The sequence below is a fragment of the Talpa occidentalis genome, unplaced genomic scaffold (genome assembly GCF_014898055.3).
Source record: "Talpa occidentalis isolate TD23 unplaced genomic scaffold, MPIMG_talOcc4v2.1 talOcc4.6, whole genome shotgun sequence".
Lineage (NCBI taxonomy): Eukaryota > Metazoa > Chordata > Mammalia > Eulipotyphla > Talpidae > Talpa > Talpa occidentalis.
Window position 1 is genome coordinate 120,324,922 of NW_023604972.1, and position 16,711 is coordinate 120,341,632.

General features: G+C 45.6%; 1 protein-coding gene across 1 annotated transcript in view; it reads right to left on the reverse strand.

Annotated features, from left to right (window-relative positions):
* Positions 1–16,711, reverse strand: part of EGFLAM (EGF like, fibronectin type III and laminin G domains) — a 147,773-nt gene that overhangs the window by 31,005 nt on the left and 100,057 nt on the right. The window contains exons 11-15 of the mRNA XM_037530083.2: positions 16,066–16,166; positions 14,103–14,247; positions 10,327–10,516; positions 1,887–2,012; positions 202–445 (exon numbers count right to left, since the gene is read on the reverse strand). Of these exons, the coding sequence (XP_037385980.1) occupies positions 202–445; positions 1,887–2,012; positions 10,327–10,516; positions 14,103–14,247; positions 16,066–16,166 (806 nt within the window). The remainder of the gene's footprint in view (positions 1–201; positions 446–1,886; positions 2,013–10,326; positions 10,517–14,102; positions 14,248–16,065; positions 16,167–16,711) is intronic.

Genomic DNA, 16,711 nt, shown 5'->3' on the forward strand with positions numbered 1-16,711 from the left:
CACTGGGTACAGTCAGAAGCGCGGGAGGGTGAGAGAATTCACCAGAGCCAGAGCAGGGAGCAGAGCAGGCAGAAGGACCGAAGTACACTGCTGAGGGGAGCAGCGGGTGGCAGGAGAGGTCTGCGCGCCATGCAGGACCCTCCTCCGGTGGCCAGGGAGCAGCCGGGGATGGAACCAGCGCTGCAGAGGTTGCGGGCTTACCTGAGAACACCAGTCCCAGAACCACAGTCAAATCGGAACTCCACGTGACCACCTGCCATGTTGATGGACAGGAAGTCCTTGCTGGCCGTGTCGTAGCTGTACAGGAGGATGCCGTCGCCTGCATCTGGCCGAAATGTGATCTCAAACTCCATGAAGGAAAGGTAGTGCTGGGCCTCTAGCGGCCAGGGCGTGGCAGCGTAGGACCTCAGCGACTCTCTGAACTGAGGTATGACCAGGGTGAAGGCTGAAGAAACAAACAAGTTAGAAGTCCCTCCATGGGGAATTAGCCATGTGCTTTTCCTCCCAGGCTCAGAGCTAAATCACATTTCCCAGCTAACTCCCAGAGAAGTGGATGGTGATTTCTGGCCAGTAGGATGTGGACGGGGTCATTATCCAATGCCCCAGGCCCCATCCTTTAAACCTCTATCAGCCTCTCTGTCTTTCCCTTCCCTCACCTGCTGGCTGGATGCAGGAATCAGTGGAGGACTTTAAGGTCCTAGCAGAGACGCTGCATCCTTGAATGACTATGTGGAGCAGAGAGTGTTAGGGGGAAAAGGCTGTCCTAAAGCTAATTCCATACAGGCTTTGTGGACTCCACCCCCACCCCAGGCCAAAGCCAAAGACACTGGAAACTCCAAATCCCATCACCACCAAAGGGAAGGTGGCTGGGACCTGAGGGTGGGCTTCAGCAGCCAGGTTGAGATAAAAGGCAGACACGTGGGCTTTGGGGGACCCCATTTTGGCTCTCCACCAGCTCCCAGCATCCCGCCAGCTCTGAGAGAGTCTTTGGGTTTCCAGGTCGGCGGATCGGGTAGGACGCATTAAAGACTTTATTTCCCTATTTTCTCCCTGAGTTGTACATTTTCCTTATTTCCTTTTCCCTTGTAAATAAACCTTTTATTAACCTTTTGTGTGTGCCTGCAGTGGAGTATTCATAAGTCCCTTGTAAGCGCGCGGGTGAGGACCCACAGCCAGGAACCCGTTCAATATCGGGGCTGCTCTATAACAAGAGCACCTTCCTGCCACCATTACTGCCCTGCAGTGATATGTGATATGAGCAAGGTGCAACCTTCATTATTGTGTCAAGCTTGGAAAGATGAGACAGCAGGGAACAGCCCTGATTCACCGGTAAAGTTAAAACATGCTCAGTCCTGCATAATTTTCCAAAATTGTTCAAATCTTTAAAATTTTTCATTATTATATGTGTGTCTTCATGTGTACATACATATATACACACATGCACGTATACACAGATGTAGATATAGGCACATACACACACAATAGCACAAAGAGGAAGTGAGATCACCATTGTCCTATCACATTATTGATGTTTCTGTGTATATCTTCCCAGCCTTTTTCCTGAAACTGTCAGTACTCCAAGGTGCACGAGCTATAAATGCTACGAATTTGATGTCATCAGACCACACTATAGGCTTTCAATGTTGTTTGAGGGCCAGGAGGAGCTCACCTGGTTCAAGGAGCACCTTGAACATACCTATGGTGGGTTCAACACTTGCATCCTTGAAGACAATACAATCTACTACGAAAAGATTCTCCATCACTCCCAACAAAACAACATCAATGCAATAAAAATGCATGAGGCTATGCTAAAGGTGCACTGAGAAGTCACACCAACATGCATTAACATGGAGACAGAAACTGCCATCAACTTGCTTCTTTCTCACCGTCTTCGCAATGTCGACCTTTAAATCCAAGGGGGCAGAGGCAGATATAAGCATCAGCTTTCACTGTGGTGCAGGTGCCGCCATTGACACAGGAGGCTTCATCGCAGAGCCCGCTGCTGCATTCCCCTACGGACAGAGTGGGAATTACAAAGCCAGGTCATCATGCCAGCCAGTCCCACACCACAGAACTGACCAAGTCAACAGCTCAGGGTTCCAAATACATGCAATTCAGTTTCAATTCCTATTGATTCGGACCTCTGCAAGCCAGTTTGCAGGGTAAGTAGAGCCTCCCTTCATTTTAATTTGATTTTGGTTTGTTTTTTTTGAAGAGCCACAGAGACTCTTTAAACACGGTAGACACAATAAATCAAATAATAAATTGTTGACTGATTTTATGACCTCTGAATGGATGACTGAGCTGTTTCTGCTTTAATTTATCTCTCTATTGTTCTCAAAAGAGTGTATTTCAAGCCTACCAATGTCAACAGTGTTTATGTTAAAAGCGTTCTCATTTGTGTGGCCCCAATTACCTTAAGTGCTGTTGTCGCCTTGCTGATTCTAAGTGAGGAGAGAGGGATCAGCATTGAAGGAGTTAATGCTAAGCTTACAAGCTGGTTGCTCCTTTCTGAGGCAAGCACTGGGCTGCTGGGGGGTGGGTGGGGGAGGGGGTTGTAGTACCCTAGCATGTGGGTTCCTGAATCCCTATTTCTACCTCAAAGTTATAATGTCATGAGGGGCAGGCAGGAGAGCTGCAGGAAAATGTGCTGAGAGGTTCAACATCAGATGGGCTGGCCCTCGTCCCCAAACCTGCATCAGAGAGGCTCTTAAAAGCTATCAGATGAAGTGAGAACCAACTGGCTTCCCCTGGGGTACTTTTCTTCTGCCTCTTTGTTTTTTGTTTTTTTTTTTAAAGATTATTTATTTATACAAGCACTGGGTACAGTCAGAAGCGCGGGAGGGTGAGAGAATTCACCAGAGCCAGAGCGGGGAGCAGAGCAGGCAGAAGGACCGAAGTACACTGCTGAGGGGAGCAGCGGGTGGCAGGAGAGGTCTGCGCGCCATGTGGGACCCTCCTCCGGTGGCCGGGGAGAAGCCGGGGATTGAACCGGCGCTGCAGAAGCTGCTGGCAGCTTCACAACCCAGCGCTCAACCGCTGCACCACCGGGGAGGCCCTCTTCTGCTTCTTTGTTCTCCTTTTTACCTTGTGTATAAGAGATAAATTAGATGGGCCACAATCTGGCCCAGAGCTATACAGGTGAGTATAAAACACTGTCTCTGTGGAGGTCAAGGAGACACAGGTCAAGGAGGTCAAGGAGACACATCTCTGACTGAGCTATGGGGACCCTAATCCATCCAGGTCTCTTATGCTGCACCTCCATGAGCCAGTAGCCCACCCCCCATGGAGACAAGCGTCCTCCATCTGATTGGGTCGTGTCAGCAGAGCATCCTTCCCTACCAGGCATCTGTGTTTGAACTCACCCCATCTATTCATAAAGCCTCTTTGAGGGGAGGGCAGATGGGCTGGGGCAGTGTGCACCCAGAATTCAATCAAAACTCTTCCAAGGACTTGCCACCCCAGTTGTAATGAGTTGGCATCTGTGAATTCCAAGTGGGGCCACCAGAAGTTCAGGCAGGAGAGGTGGTCTCTCTCCAGCCACCACCCTGAGAGCCAGGCCGGCATTCACATCTCCCCAAGGCTCCACTTTGATCTCAGCAAAACTTTCCCAGGTCCCTGCGATCCACCAATTTCTGTGGGTTAAGATTCCTTCTCGGAGAAGGACTGGTCCCACAGGAAGAAGGGGGGTTCCTTGAGTTATTTTAATATACATGGAAAAAATTATTTTACGAATTTGCTTTGTAACTATTTTTTTTAAGAGGTGGGAATGGGGTGGAGGGTAAAGGCTGGGAAAGCCAGCCAGAGCTGTTCACTTGATGAAAGCAGCGTTTCAGCAAGATTATTCTGGCAATGCAATGAAAGATAGATTGTGAGTGGAAGGGGTGGGAAAGTGGGAAGAAATCCTACGGGGAGGTTAACCCGGACTGGAGGGAATGATCACCCCGGAAATGAGAAGTGAAGGGTCAAGGAGACAGGGAAAGAAGAAATAGCCAGTTCATTCCACAGGTTGAAGATGATGGAAGATTCTAGAATGACCTCAAGGTTGCTAGCTTGGAAGACTGAAAGAATATAGGTAAGAATATACAAGTGAGAGTGTCTGTGACTAGGATCTGGTTTTTGAGGAGCAGAGTTGGGTTTTGCTCAGGGTGCATGTGAGGTGACCTTGGGGACATCCTCTGCTGGGCTCTGAGCAGAGGAGCGGCCCAGTGCAAAGGGCAGGGGTGGATAGGGCAGCGGTGATCTCAGACACTGGGCTCCCTGTGAGAAGACAGGTTAAAAGGGTCCCCAGAGCTCCAGGAAAGTGGGAAAGGTAAGGAGCCAGTAGAGAAGAGAAAGGAAGGACAGGTGAAGGGGAACCCACACAGGGCGGGGGGCAGTCCAGAAGCTTGGGGGTGTGGGGAGCAGGAGCAACGGAAGTAGAGGAGTTAACACGGCTGTGAGGTGGAGGAGCATGAGTCTCGGTGGGTTGTAACAGAGGAGCACTCGCAGCTTTGCTGAGCCCCAGAAGATGGAAGGCAGAAGCCCTATCACAGGAAGGTCAGACTAGCGGCCTGGAATGGGTGCTAGAGTCAGAAGAAGAGAAGATACAGCTTCCCAGGGCCCCCAAATTGGAAGACCAGCAGGGTCGTGGGAAGCTGGGCACTGGCTTCAGCTGGAGCAAGTGTGAATAAGCAGAGCAGGGGGTCTGGAGCTTAGATGGGACAAATTTTCATCATTACTTTCCTAAACTCTCACTGGACTTGAGTATTTCCTTTAGTTATTCATGTAAGCAACCAACCTCTAGGATTAGCAGTTCAAGTGACTTGTGACTGACAGACCACAGTGCCTGTCATATCCTACTCCATGTGCTGCAGATATCTGAAGATACCATGTATGCTCATCCCCACCACATAATAATGATCTTAAATGCTTTATGAAGAAGCACATCATTATAATCTCAAAACTTAAAAATGTATATTTTTATTTCAGTATATTTCTTATCGTGTATCATTTTAAAACATTTTGAGATTGCAAAGTCATGTGTGCACAAAGGGTTAGGGGCCCTTGGGTTATGAGAAAACTTAATCCTAACTGCAAGTTTCCAGGAACTAAGGCAGGAGGGGTGCAGGGTACAGATAAATACATTAGTTTTAGAGAAGAGGAACCCTTTCAACTCAGAGTGGGAACAAGGAGGTTGCAAGATCATGAGTACAGAGAACTGGCAGGGGCTCATCAGGATATGACATATCTTTTGTTGACACTGACATCTGCTATATGTCAGCTGTTGTACAGGCTTATGCAGTGATATGAAGGGCAGAAGAGAAATCAGACTCTCAAGGAGGCAAGAGAAGGCGGGCCATCATGGTGAAGTGCATCAAAGAGCTCAAGGGCAGTGAACAGCCTCCCTACACCTTCTATAACAGAAGCTTGTACTTCCTCCCACCAAGATCAGCCAAATGTGTCCATAGCTCTACCACCATTACCACCTTGGATCAAACACCATTATCTCAATCAAGCTGTTGCTGCTGTCTATGTGTACCCCTGATCGCCCTTTCCAATGAGCTTTCTATAGCTAGGGGAATATTTTCAGAATACAAACTACACCTGAGGACCCCCCTCTCACTCATATTCCCATGGGGACAGGCCACTTTCTCTGCCAGGAATTCACTTCCTTCTCTGGTCTACTTTTTAACTCCTACTCTTATTTCAGATATCAGTTCTGCATTCCATCCTCATAAATGCTTTCTCTGAATTCCAACCTGTAATATTTCCTTAATATTTCCTTACTATCACTTCTTCCTCGTAACACTTACACCCAAGTATAATCTTACATTCACTTGTGTGCTTATTTCATTCATTTGGCCTCTCCTTAGTGCTGGGATCCAGTCTATCATGTTTATTGTTCTATTCCTAACACCAGCATCATGGCCAGCACTAAGCAGGTGCTCAAATAAGCATCTATTGAGTGAAGGAATGAGGACAGAGTGATAATCCAGGGGGATTATCAGGTCACCAGGGGTATCTTGAGACCTCTTGAGTCTTGAATGATGTGGGGAGTTGTAAAGCCAAGTCACTGTTTCAGCAGGGTGTAAAGATGCAAGACAGGATTGGAGAAAGGAAGTAATGAGAATTTGGGTGGAAGTTATCAAAAAGAAGGTTAGGCCAGAGATTGATGGCATTTGCTAAGACTACCAACTATTCTAGAATGTGAGTTGCAGGAAAGTCCAAGAGCTGGGGTAGTCCGATAGAGAAGAATGAGTAACAAAAGGTCCCTTGGGAGAGGGAAAAAAGGTTTGTTGGGGTTGAGAAGGTGGAACAGCAAAAGAAGATGACAATGCCCAGTGAGTGGTGCCAGAGAGAGGAACCACAATTCTCTAACGGACATCACCCTCTTCTAGAAGCCAGTCTCTACTAGAACTTCACCTCTGATTGCGTGAGCCCAGACTCCCCCTTGCATTTAACTTACAAAGACTTGCAAGGACTAATTCAAAGAAAGCAAATATGGAGGTTAAAGAAGGATCATCAGTCCTGTTATTGCACCTCAGAGAGGGAAATAAAAGAAATTTAAAAGAAGGTAACATGACCAGTGCCTGCCACTGAAGTTCATAGAGACAAATTGAATGATCCAATAAACTGCTTCCAGGGAGTCTGGAGCCAGCAAACTGGCCTCTCCTGGTGCTATCTGCTCCATGGAGAGGTTGGTAGCACACTGTGTTAGAATTTGAAACACTGTAAGAAATCCATCCTTGCTCAACTTTGCAGTACATTAGCTTCCTGTCAGAAAGTACCTCAAAACTGCCAGATCTATCCTGTCAGGTCAATGAAGAGAAAAAACAACTTAGACCCTGCTTGATGGGTATAATCAGAATATTACTACCACTACTACTTATGACAACAACAGAAGATATTTATAACATTTTTGCTATGTACAATGCCTAAATACTTTTGACATTTCACAACTCATGTAGATGTAATGATTTTATTAGGTAGCTACCACTTATAGATGTGGAAAGTGAGTCTCAAAAAAGTTAACTAATTTGCCAAATCCAGGACCTCTGCCTTCAGAATTGAGCTCCAGCTGATGGAGTTGCTGGTTCTTATGTTCTAATCATCACAGAGATCTGAAACAGGGATTTTGGAGACAGCCCTTCTACCCATCACAAAAATTAACTCAAAGTGGATCAAATGTCCAATTAGAATCTTTTCTAATGGTTTCAGTAACAGCTATTTACTGTCTGCTTTGACTAAGTAATCAACTGGGAAGGGAAATAGCATAGAAAATAACATGTGGAAAATGATCTTTTCCTTTTAAGTAAAAGGCATCACCATTAGCAGTAAATAAGACAGAAGGAAGCAACTTAAAGCCAGTCTGGGAGCCTCTGCTGTGACAGGTGTGGTGAGGAGGGCAGGTGCCAGAATGGCTGAGGGCATATTTAGGCTCCAGCACTTCTGAGCTATGTGACATTAGACGAGTTACTTAACTGTATCGTTCCACTAGATCACAACTCCAAACACTTGGGCCATAGGTATCTTGGGAAGATTAAAGATTAGTTTAGACTATATAGTGTGTGCTCAACTAATACTAGCTATAAAACAATCTAATCATAGCTGGAGTCGTGAGGATTGAATCTGAATTTTGTCTGAAATGGAGGGCTGGATGGTATGTGGTAAAAGGGACGTGGTAGATGTTAATGGAAGAATCTAGGAGTGTTTACAATGTGTTCCTGTGCATTCTTTCAAACTAACATCTTGGAAACAGAGGGAAATGAGGCTTGAAAAAGGGGCATTCCATTTCCACCTAGGGCTATGTCATGGGAGGATGTGGTGCTCAGCACCGTGGCCTGATCTTGGGATTATGAGTGAAAAGCAAGAGATTCAGAGACACCAGCCCAGAGTTCAGATTTGAGTCACTATTATGAACTGAATTGTGTTGCCCTCAAAATTCATAGGCTGAAGCCCAGTGGAGGCGTATCTGGAAAGAGGGCTTTTGAGGAGGTAATTAAGGCTAAATGAGATCAGAAAAGTGGGACCCTTGTATTTATAAGGTGGGACTGATAACTTTCTAAGACAAGAGAAAAAGATACCAGGAATATACATAGGGTGAAATCATGGGAGAAGCTGGCTACCTGCAAGCCAAAGAAAATGGCTTCAGGAGAAATGAAACCTGCCTTGACTGTGAGTTTGCAGTCTCCAGAACGGTAAGAAGATTTCTGTTGTTTAAGCCACCCAGCCCAGTGCGTGATGTTTTGTTATAGCCCTAGCAAACTAATAGAACCCTTGAATTAACCCACCTTAGAATTACCTACTAGCTGCCTTCAGTGATGGAAAAAATGTCCTGATTGTTTTAAAAATAATCCCAGTCTTTTCAACAAATGGTGTGGAGACAACCAGACATCCGTATGCAAAAACATGAATCTAGAAACAGACTTTACACTCTGCACAAAAAGCAACTTAATATGGATTGCAGACCTAAATGGAAAATGGAAATGCCGACAGGGACAGGCGCATCAGGATGCTCACACATTTGCTGGTAGGGTGGCACAACAGTAAAGCCATTTTGGAAGACAATTGGGTAGTTTCTTACAAAACCAAACATTCTTATTATATAATTCAGCAATCATACTCCTTGGAATTCATTCAAAAGAGTTGAAAATTTATGTGTACACAAAATCAGATATTTATAGACACTCTATTCATAATTGCCAAAATGTGGAAACAAACAAGACATCTTTCAGTAGGAGGAAAATAAACTGTGTATTTCCAGATAAAGAATTTATTATTCAGCATTAAAATCAAATGAACTACCAAGCCATGAAAAAACATGGAGAAACCTTGAAGGTATATGACTAAGTGAAAGAAAGAAATCTGAAAGAAACCTAAATATATGACATTCTAAATATATGATGATTCCAAATATATGACATTTTAAATATCTGATGATCCCAAATATATGACATTCTAAAACAGACAAAATGATGGGGAATCTACAGAAAGCAGTGGGTGTCAGGGGGTAGGGCAGGGGAGGGATGAATAGGCAGATCACAGAGGATTATTATCTCAGGGAAGCTCCTCTGTACGATACCATAATGACGGACATGTCATTTGTTCACACTAACAGAACATGCAACACCATGATTCTATGTCAATGCCATGCAGGCAAGGAAAAATCATTTCCCGCTACCATGCAGGCTCCTTGGCTGAGGACACATCCCCACCCGTCATGAAAAGACAGATTAATGAAAGAGAAAATGCCCCACAATTTCAACTACATACATATGAGAGTCCTATGAAGACACATGACTCAAAACACAGTCAGGCAACTGAGTCTTACATGCCCCCCATAGTTAAGGAAAGGGGGTGGGGCCAGGGCTCCTTAGAGGGGAAGGAATTCATGAGAAGGTGAAGAGAGGTAAGGTGTGGGGAACCAAGGTTGTCCTCTCCAGTAGAGGAGTCTCTCAGATGAAAAACTGATCTCTGGTCACAGTTCCCTTGCAGCTGTCACCCCCACCCCCTTTCCAGGGTCAGTTTTCCTTACACAAGGGCAACTGTTCTTTTCAGAGTTTCCATTGTTTCTTCAGCTTCTCAAAATAATCCTTATATCAAAGAGGTATATCAAGGGGTGGCATGTTCTATAAGTGTCACCATTTCTAACCAACGCCCTCCTCTAGTGGGAAATGTTGGTCATGGGGGAGGCTAAGCATGTAGGGAGTGAGACGGCTTATTCGGGAAATCTCTGTACCTTCCCTTCAGTTTTGCTGTGAATCTTAAACTGTCACCCAAAAATTCTTAATAAAGGAAATAGAAAAAAAAGGAAAAACGATCTTAGCTCTTTTTGCTATTTTGGATAAGTTATTTAACATTTCTAAACTCAGGTTTCTTCATGTATAAAATAGGAATCATGTCTACCTGCTGGAGTTAGCGTGAGGGCTCAAAGAGAGGGCATGTGGGGCAGTGCTTACTTAGCACAGCAGTCAACAATAGGATTTGACTGTGTCGCTTACAAGCAGAGACCATTGGTAAGCTCTTGGACTACTCACTTGGCTTTTCCACTGGACTGGGAAGACAAAGCGAAGCGGTGAGTTGCCCTGCTCAGTGAGGCCATGCCACACTTCCTGCACTAGCTCAGGACAGAGCGGGGCACAGCCAAGGGCTTGGGGCACCATATTATCTACCATGTTGGGATTCAGGCTCAGGGACTGCAGAGTACCCATCTTACCCAATCCTTCCTGACGTTGGACATTAACCAGCTGCCCAGGGTGGCAACCCACCTAACTGCTCACTTCTCTGGCCCCAACCCAAAAGACAACCCACAAACACTCCCCAGCTCACTAGGCAACCACTTACCCACATCAGCCCCGCTGAGTGCTTTCCCCAGGGGCCAGGGCCTCATGTCAATGCTCTTCCCGTTAACGATGAGGGACTGAACACAGCCTTCGAAGCCTCGGTTTGTCCCTGTTGCTCTGACCAACCAGAATGCACTGGGTGCCCCACCAAGGTAGAGAGGTGTCCGGAAGGTAATTTTACTGTATTGGCCCTTTAAGAAAGATGAAAACTGTACCTCAGTAAACAAAATCAAAAGCTGAACACAAAAGATTTTGATGAGAGAGACACGATTAAGATGGAGTTTACAGCCAGTGTTTTCTCCCATCTTCTGGGGAAAGGGGTGTGAGTAATAATGGGGTCAAATGCAGGGTGAGGGGAAAGCATTAGAATTCTGGAGGCAAACAAGGTGATATCTACAGAGAGTGATTTAAGAGACTGTAACCTGAAACCTGTATAATAATAGAGATGCCACTGACTTCAACAACAACAATAAAGACATTGACCTTCTGGGAAATCAAACCCACAGTTCCCATAGGAACTCAGTGAGCTTCTCAGAGGGCTGTTTCCAGAAGGGATGATTTGGGAATGTCTACAAGGGAAGGGAAGGTAGATCAGAGCCAAGAGCAACCTAACAGGCTGTGTACCATGCTGGGCATCCAAAAAAAACTCCCTCTCTCCAGCCCTGACACCCATTGACTGTGTACCTTGGCTGTGCCACAGGCCTATTCTGTGCCCCCAGAGGTGACAGGCCTAATTTTGCCTCTGGGGCTCACATTTATCTTTCCCCGCTCCTGGTCATATTTACACTACATCCTACAAGAAACATTCTTGGGCAGGGGAGGGATTAACAAAGAGATTGTGTTGCAAACTATTTTGAAATTTTCTCACAGATACAATGTTTTTGTAAGTGTTATTACAGTTGGGACATTTCCAATCTTAGACCAAACCACAATCTGGATTATAGGTTTTGAAGTGACAAAATAGGGTTGAACATGAGGTGGGACAAAATTAAGGTGCCCGTGGTCCTTCAACTTTTATTACAGAAATATCTCATTTATTTGGATTAAAGAGTGAAGAAGGGGGTGGGGAAAGGCACACAGTCAGAATTTAAAAATGGCCACAATGTAAACCACTGAAATGTAATCTGTGTCCTTTACACTTTTATTTTCCAAAGTAGAATATCTAATCATCGCTTTCTCTCTATTAATGAATAGACAAAATTCATTTGTAAATAGTATACCATGTAGTAGGCAGCTCTAAAGTACTTACAGTGGATTTAAAAATTGATTAAATTGCTTGCCAGTCACTGCACACTGCTGTCTCAGATGAGTCAAGTGCCCTGTTGGCTTATTTCAGCAAGCTCCTCAGGTGTCATTCCTTCTGGATCCTATCTTCATCCCTCTGGCCCTTTGCCCTGATCCAGGACCACCACAGTAGGGTCCTGAAATCTCAGTTCTATTCTGCACTTCTCATTAAGTGTGCTGTAGGGCTTGGTGGCGACTTTGATGCTCCCTTCACAGAGTCTCAGGCCTGGCCTTGTTCTTCCTCTGCTGGGATTGCCTGTAGAACCCCTGGGGCTGCCCGCCCACCTCTGTGGAGACCTGATAGTGCTCTGGAATTTGCAACTCTCCAGCATGACCTCTAGTAGTTTTTGCTGAAGTATAAAAGTCCAGTTCCCTTGCTTTTGGCTGCAATAATTCAGAGGTATAATTTATATTCCAGAATTCCCTTGTGGGATCAGGCTGAAGTCAGACCCGAAGTCTGAAAGAACTCTGCCTGAGAGCTCACCCTTGCACCTCTTCCTGTCTACCTTTTGCTCACCCTTGCCAGAGAGGCTTAACTACATGCACTTGCGGGCAGCTTTTGCTCACCCTTGCCAGTTTCTTAATGCATCACTTGCATAGAACTCCTCATCTTAGCCCTGCTTTTGGGAAACCCTGATTTTAAGGTCGCTGTACTCCAAGATAGTTTACGAAACATTCCACATATATGGTCCAGTGTATACCACTTGCTTAGCAAGTCTCAGTAGTAGAGAGGCAAATGCCCTGAGTATCCATATAATTATATGTTTCTGGAACTAATACTTATAGTCATTGAAATCATAGACTCTTGGAGTTGGAAAAAAAGTATGAAAACTCATAAGCCAAGTTCCCATTGACCATTGCATTCTTTGTACATCCTTACCAAAGGATTTGGCTAAGCTGTATTTTGAATAAGGATGGGGAACCTTCTCCAAAGAACCTTTGTTGCACCCCTGTATATCTTTGGTGCAGCCAAAGTTGGCTCCCTGTGACTCTCCCAGCTTTAGTGCTGAGGGTCCATAGAGTAAGTCCTTCATCTTTGACTCTCCTTTTGACACTGGGATAAAAAAATCTACCACCCCTGCCTTCATCTTCTCTTCCCCAAACTAAGAAATGTCTGCCAGTCAATCATTTCAGGGATTTCATGCCATCTTCCTGTTCTAGTGACTGTTCTTTGGACATGCTCCAGTTGTCTCTGGCCCTCTTGAGGTATGATCACAGATCTGAATAGAGCTTTCTTAGATAATGGTGACCATTAAAGCACTGAAGGCTACAGATAATTGCCAGAATAGAATGGGATTGTTCCCTCCCTTATTCTAGATGTTATGCCTCTATTAATACAACCTGTAATTTATTTAGCTTACTGATACTGCATTCAATGTTAATCCTCATTGAATTTCCTGGCTGTAAGTTCTGAGACATTTTCACATGTGTTGCTTCCACTAAAACTTCCTCATTCTGTCTTCATGTTAGTACTTTGCTTCCAAATTCAAAACTTCTTTGTTCCTATCAAATTTTATTTTAACATACTAAGGTCTATCCTTCTGGTCTTATGTGTCTCTGTATTTCATTTACCCTGCCTTTTCCTTCCTTAGAAATAGATAAATAAATGATCTCCCTGGATTCACATTCACTGTATTTGGATTCCTGTTCCTTTGAAACCATTGGGGTCCAAATTAATGAGTTTTTTTCCTTTCTTCTTTTTTTTGATCACCCAGGATGGCCTTTACATAACGTATCTTACCAGTAAATAACAGTGAAGAATCCGGGAAGGGAGGAAATGGTGCACATTCACACACAAAGGCTTTTTTGCTACATTTTTCCTCAGAGAATGGGGACACCTGCTTATTTATAATTACAGGCTCCTTTCCTTGGCAGGTTACTAATCCGAACTGTTTATTCCAAACACAACCCTAAAATTGCCCAGAGCATGACAAATATGTGACCACCTAGGTGATTTGCTGAGTTGTCCAACAGTTAAATTGTTTACCACTTCCTATAATCCTGCCCCCACACACCCAAAGGTAGATGAGCGGATTATTCCCACACATTGAGCCAAGTGAACGTCAGGACTATTTTCTGAGGCCACAGGATCACAGCTCTCTCGCCTTAAGAGAAAGCTTTGTGTTTGGCCCCGAGAGTGGCTTTCGTCTCCTGGCATGGGCCTTCCTCGACCCCGGGCATTGATGTCCTTATAGAAAGAGCACATGTCTGTGAGCATGAGGCCCACTGCGTGGCTCCTGCTCCCACAATGAGGATGCTTGTAGTTTCCATTCTTCTCAATAGACATGGGAGATGGGCACAAGCCCTGAGTACCCACATACAGGGGGAAGATGCAGAAGGAGCACAGCAGAGCTCAGGTGTATGGGTTCACCATGTATGAGGACCCACCCAGAGTTTGCCTCCTGCCCAGTCTCCTCAGCTCTCTGCAGTAGGGCCTGCTTGGGAAGCTTATGGTAGGCTCTGGATGGTGGGTAGGGAGTGAAGCGTGCTCACCTGGGACTGGCCTGTTACCGGAGTGCCGTTGTTGAGCCGCAGCAGCCCATTGAGACCATCTCTGTAGAGCGTCACCACGTGCCAGGCCCCCAGTTTCACTTTGGTCTCACTTGTGATGATGGCAACCCCAGTTCCACAATTAAACCTGTGGGAGAGGGAAAAGAAAGGAAGATTCTTTGATTAACTAGCTCATCATGTGTTGAGGCTTTACGGACATCGCTTCCAGGGTAAGGGCTTCTTGAAGAGTCGATCTGTTCAGAGTTCTGCTTACAAATCCCAAGCACTGTTTTAATCTACACGGATGAGCAAGATGCCTCCTGCTTGGTGATGGCAACTTAGTTATAGCTACGCTGTCTGCAGAACCCTGAATGTGGGGCCTTCCCAGCAGCTTAGAAAATGATGGGCAACTAGGTCCTCCCTCTCATTTTCAGAAGTTACCAGATGCTTAAAGTAGATTCAAGGTGCTGTGAATTAGAACTTGAGTTTTCTGCTTTCAGAGACTCCTCAGGGTACTTTCTCCAACTCTCAAATGACAGCTCAGTGATATTAATGAGATGTAAGAAAAATCATGTCTTTGCATTCATCGTGGCAAGCTGGCCAGAGTGGCCATCTGTGTTCATCTGTGCCCATGTACAGGTGTGCTTCCCACAGGAGGCTCCGGTTGAGGGCTGGTATGGGCACAGAGGGAGCATTCTCACCAGGCTGTCTGATTCTTGTTGCTTTCCCCAAATGTCTATGTCCTGGAAGGCCCAACCATCACTATGTCTGACACTAGAATTGTGACCCTTTCTGACCACACAACCACTATGTCACTTCCCCCTTGGGTCCTGAGATTGTCAGTGAGGAAGGATGCCCACCTGCACTGTCCTGAGAGGATCTCACGAATGGTAGCCTTCCTTTGTTTCATGACCCTCGATGGAGTGGGATGGGGTTAAGGTGCATTGTGGGACAGGCTGACCCAGAGGGGATCACAGAAACACCAGCAGCAGTTGCAGAGCTGGGGAGCTGTGACCAGCAACAACTGCTGTGCTACTGACAGTCCATCAATCCTCCAAGTGTTAGCGCCTCACCAGTTTAGAGCTGCTGCCCCAGAGGCTGGTGCTATGTTAACCATCAATAAAAAGAGGGAGGCCCATTTTCAAATCCAAGTGGGATGCTCAGCAATCTGAATTAAATCAAGAATCGTTGATGCTTATTGAGTGCTAGCTACGTGCCAGAGGATGCTCTGAGTACTTCAGTGAGTTAATTCATATAATCCTCACAATAGCCCAAGAGGAAACACTGGCCCTGAGAAGTTCAGTCATTTGCTTAAAGTCAAAAGGCAGGGACTTAATGCTGAGCTCAGGATCTTAACTGGTGAATCTACTCGCACATAGGTGTGATATCCAGCCTCCATGAGGGAGATCAAAATGCTCACACTTCCATAACACTTCCCTGAACGCCACGTGTAAACTGAACGTGGTTTCCAAAGAGCGTTGGGAAAAAATGAGCAGGGCAGAGGAAATAAGCCAGGCAGTTCACCACAGCCCCCAAGGAAAGACAAGGAGGGGATAGGAGTCTCTGGGAACCCCTAACCCTTGAGAGAGTGGAGGCTCCTCTTTGCTGTCCATGGCTGTTAGTCAGAAAAGGACAAGCAGAAGGTGGTTATTCCCACCACATCCACTAGGGTTCCAGCAGGAAAGGGGCTTGGTTGCTTTGACTGGCCATTGCATTCCCAGATGGACAACAGTGCTGGTAACCCGGAGCAACTCAAGAAACATTTGTTGTTGTACGAATGAATGGTTAGAAGTTCCCAAACTCCAGTCACCCTGCAATCCTGATGCTCCAGTATTTAGTAAATGCATCCATGCTCACGATACACACACTCTTACTTTATCTACAGGTACTCATCATATATACATTTCACACTGCAAAAATATAATGTAGGACTGTATTAAAAGATCGTGGGTTTGGTGGGAGTTACCTGAACTGGAGTGAGCGTCGGATGATGGCCAGGGACATGAAATCACCCCTCCCATGTTCATTCTCCCCACAGTAGAGCAGTAAGCCCTCCTCCGCCTCTGCCTGTTACACAAACAAAAGCCACACAAACAATGAGCATCTCCTCCCTCATAAAGCACCACCAGCAAACACTCATGAATGTGAAACCCAGGCATTCTCCTCTATAGTCCTATTTACAAGGGACGAGCATGTAGCTGCCAATCTGCTCCCAGGTACTTGTGCCCACTTCATTTTCAATAAGCAAATGGCAGTCTAAATGGGTGTGAGCAACAGCAGTGATGTGAGCGGAAGGTGGCCCCATACTTGACCTGCTCTTTATTGGTTTAAGGATGCAGTAGCAGAGCCTCAGGAAAAACATGCCTACGCAGACGCTGGTCACAGAAATGCCTTTCCTGTGCTCATTGATTGTGATTCTCCCCTCAGGTCATTCCACTTTTTTTCTCTTTGCTCCCCTCCCTTTGGAGAAGCATGAAAATTTGCTTCTTCCTTCTACTACAAGAGCAGGATGGTAGAGACCCCACTCATGGATTATATGTTTTGCAGCCCTGTTGGCTGTTCTAGACTGGGACAAGTCATCTTTTGGACACTGAAACCTGTGACCATGACCT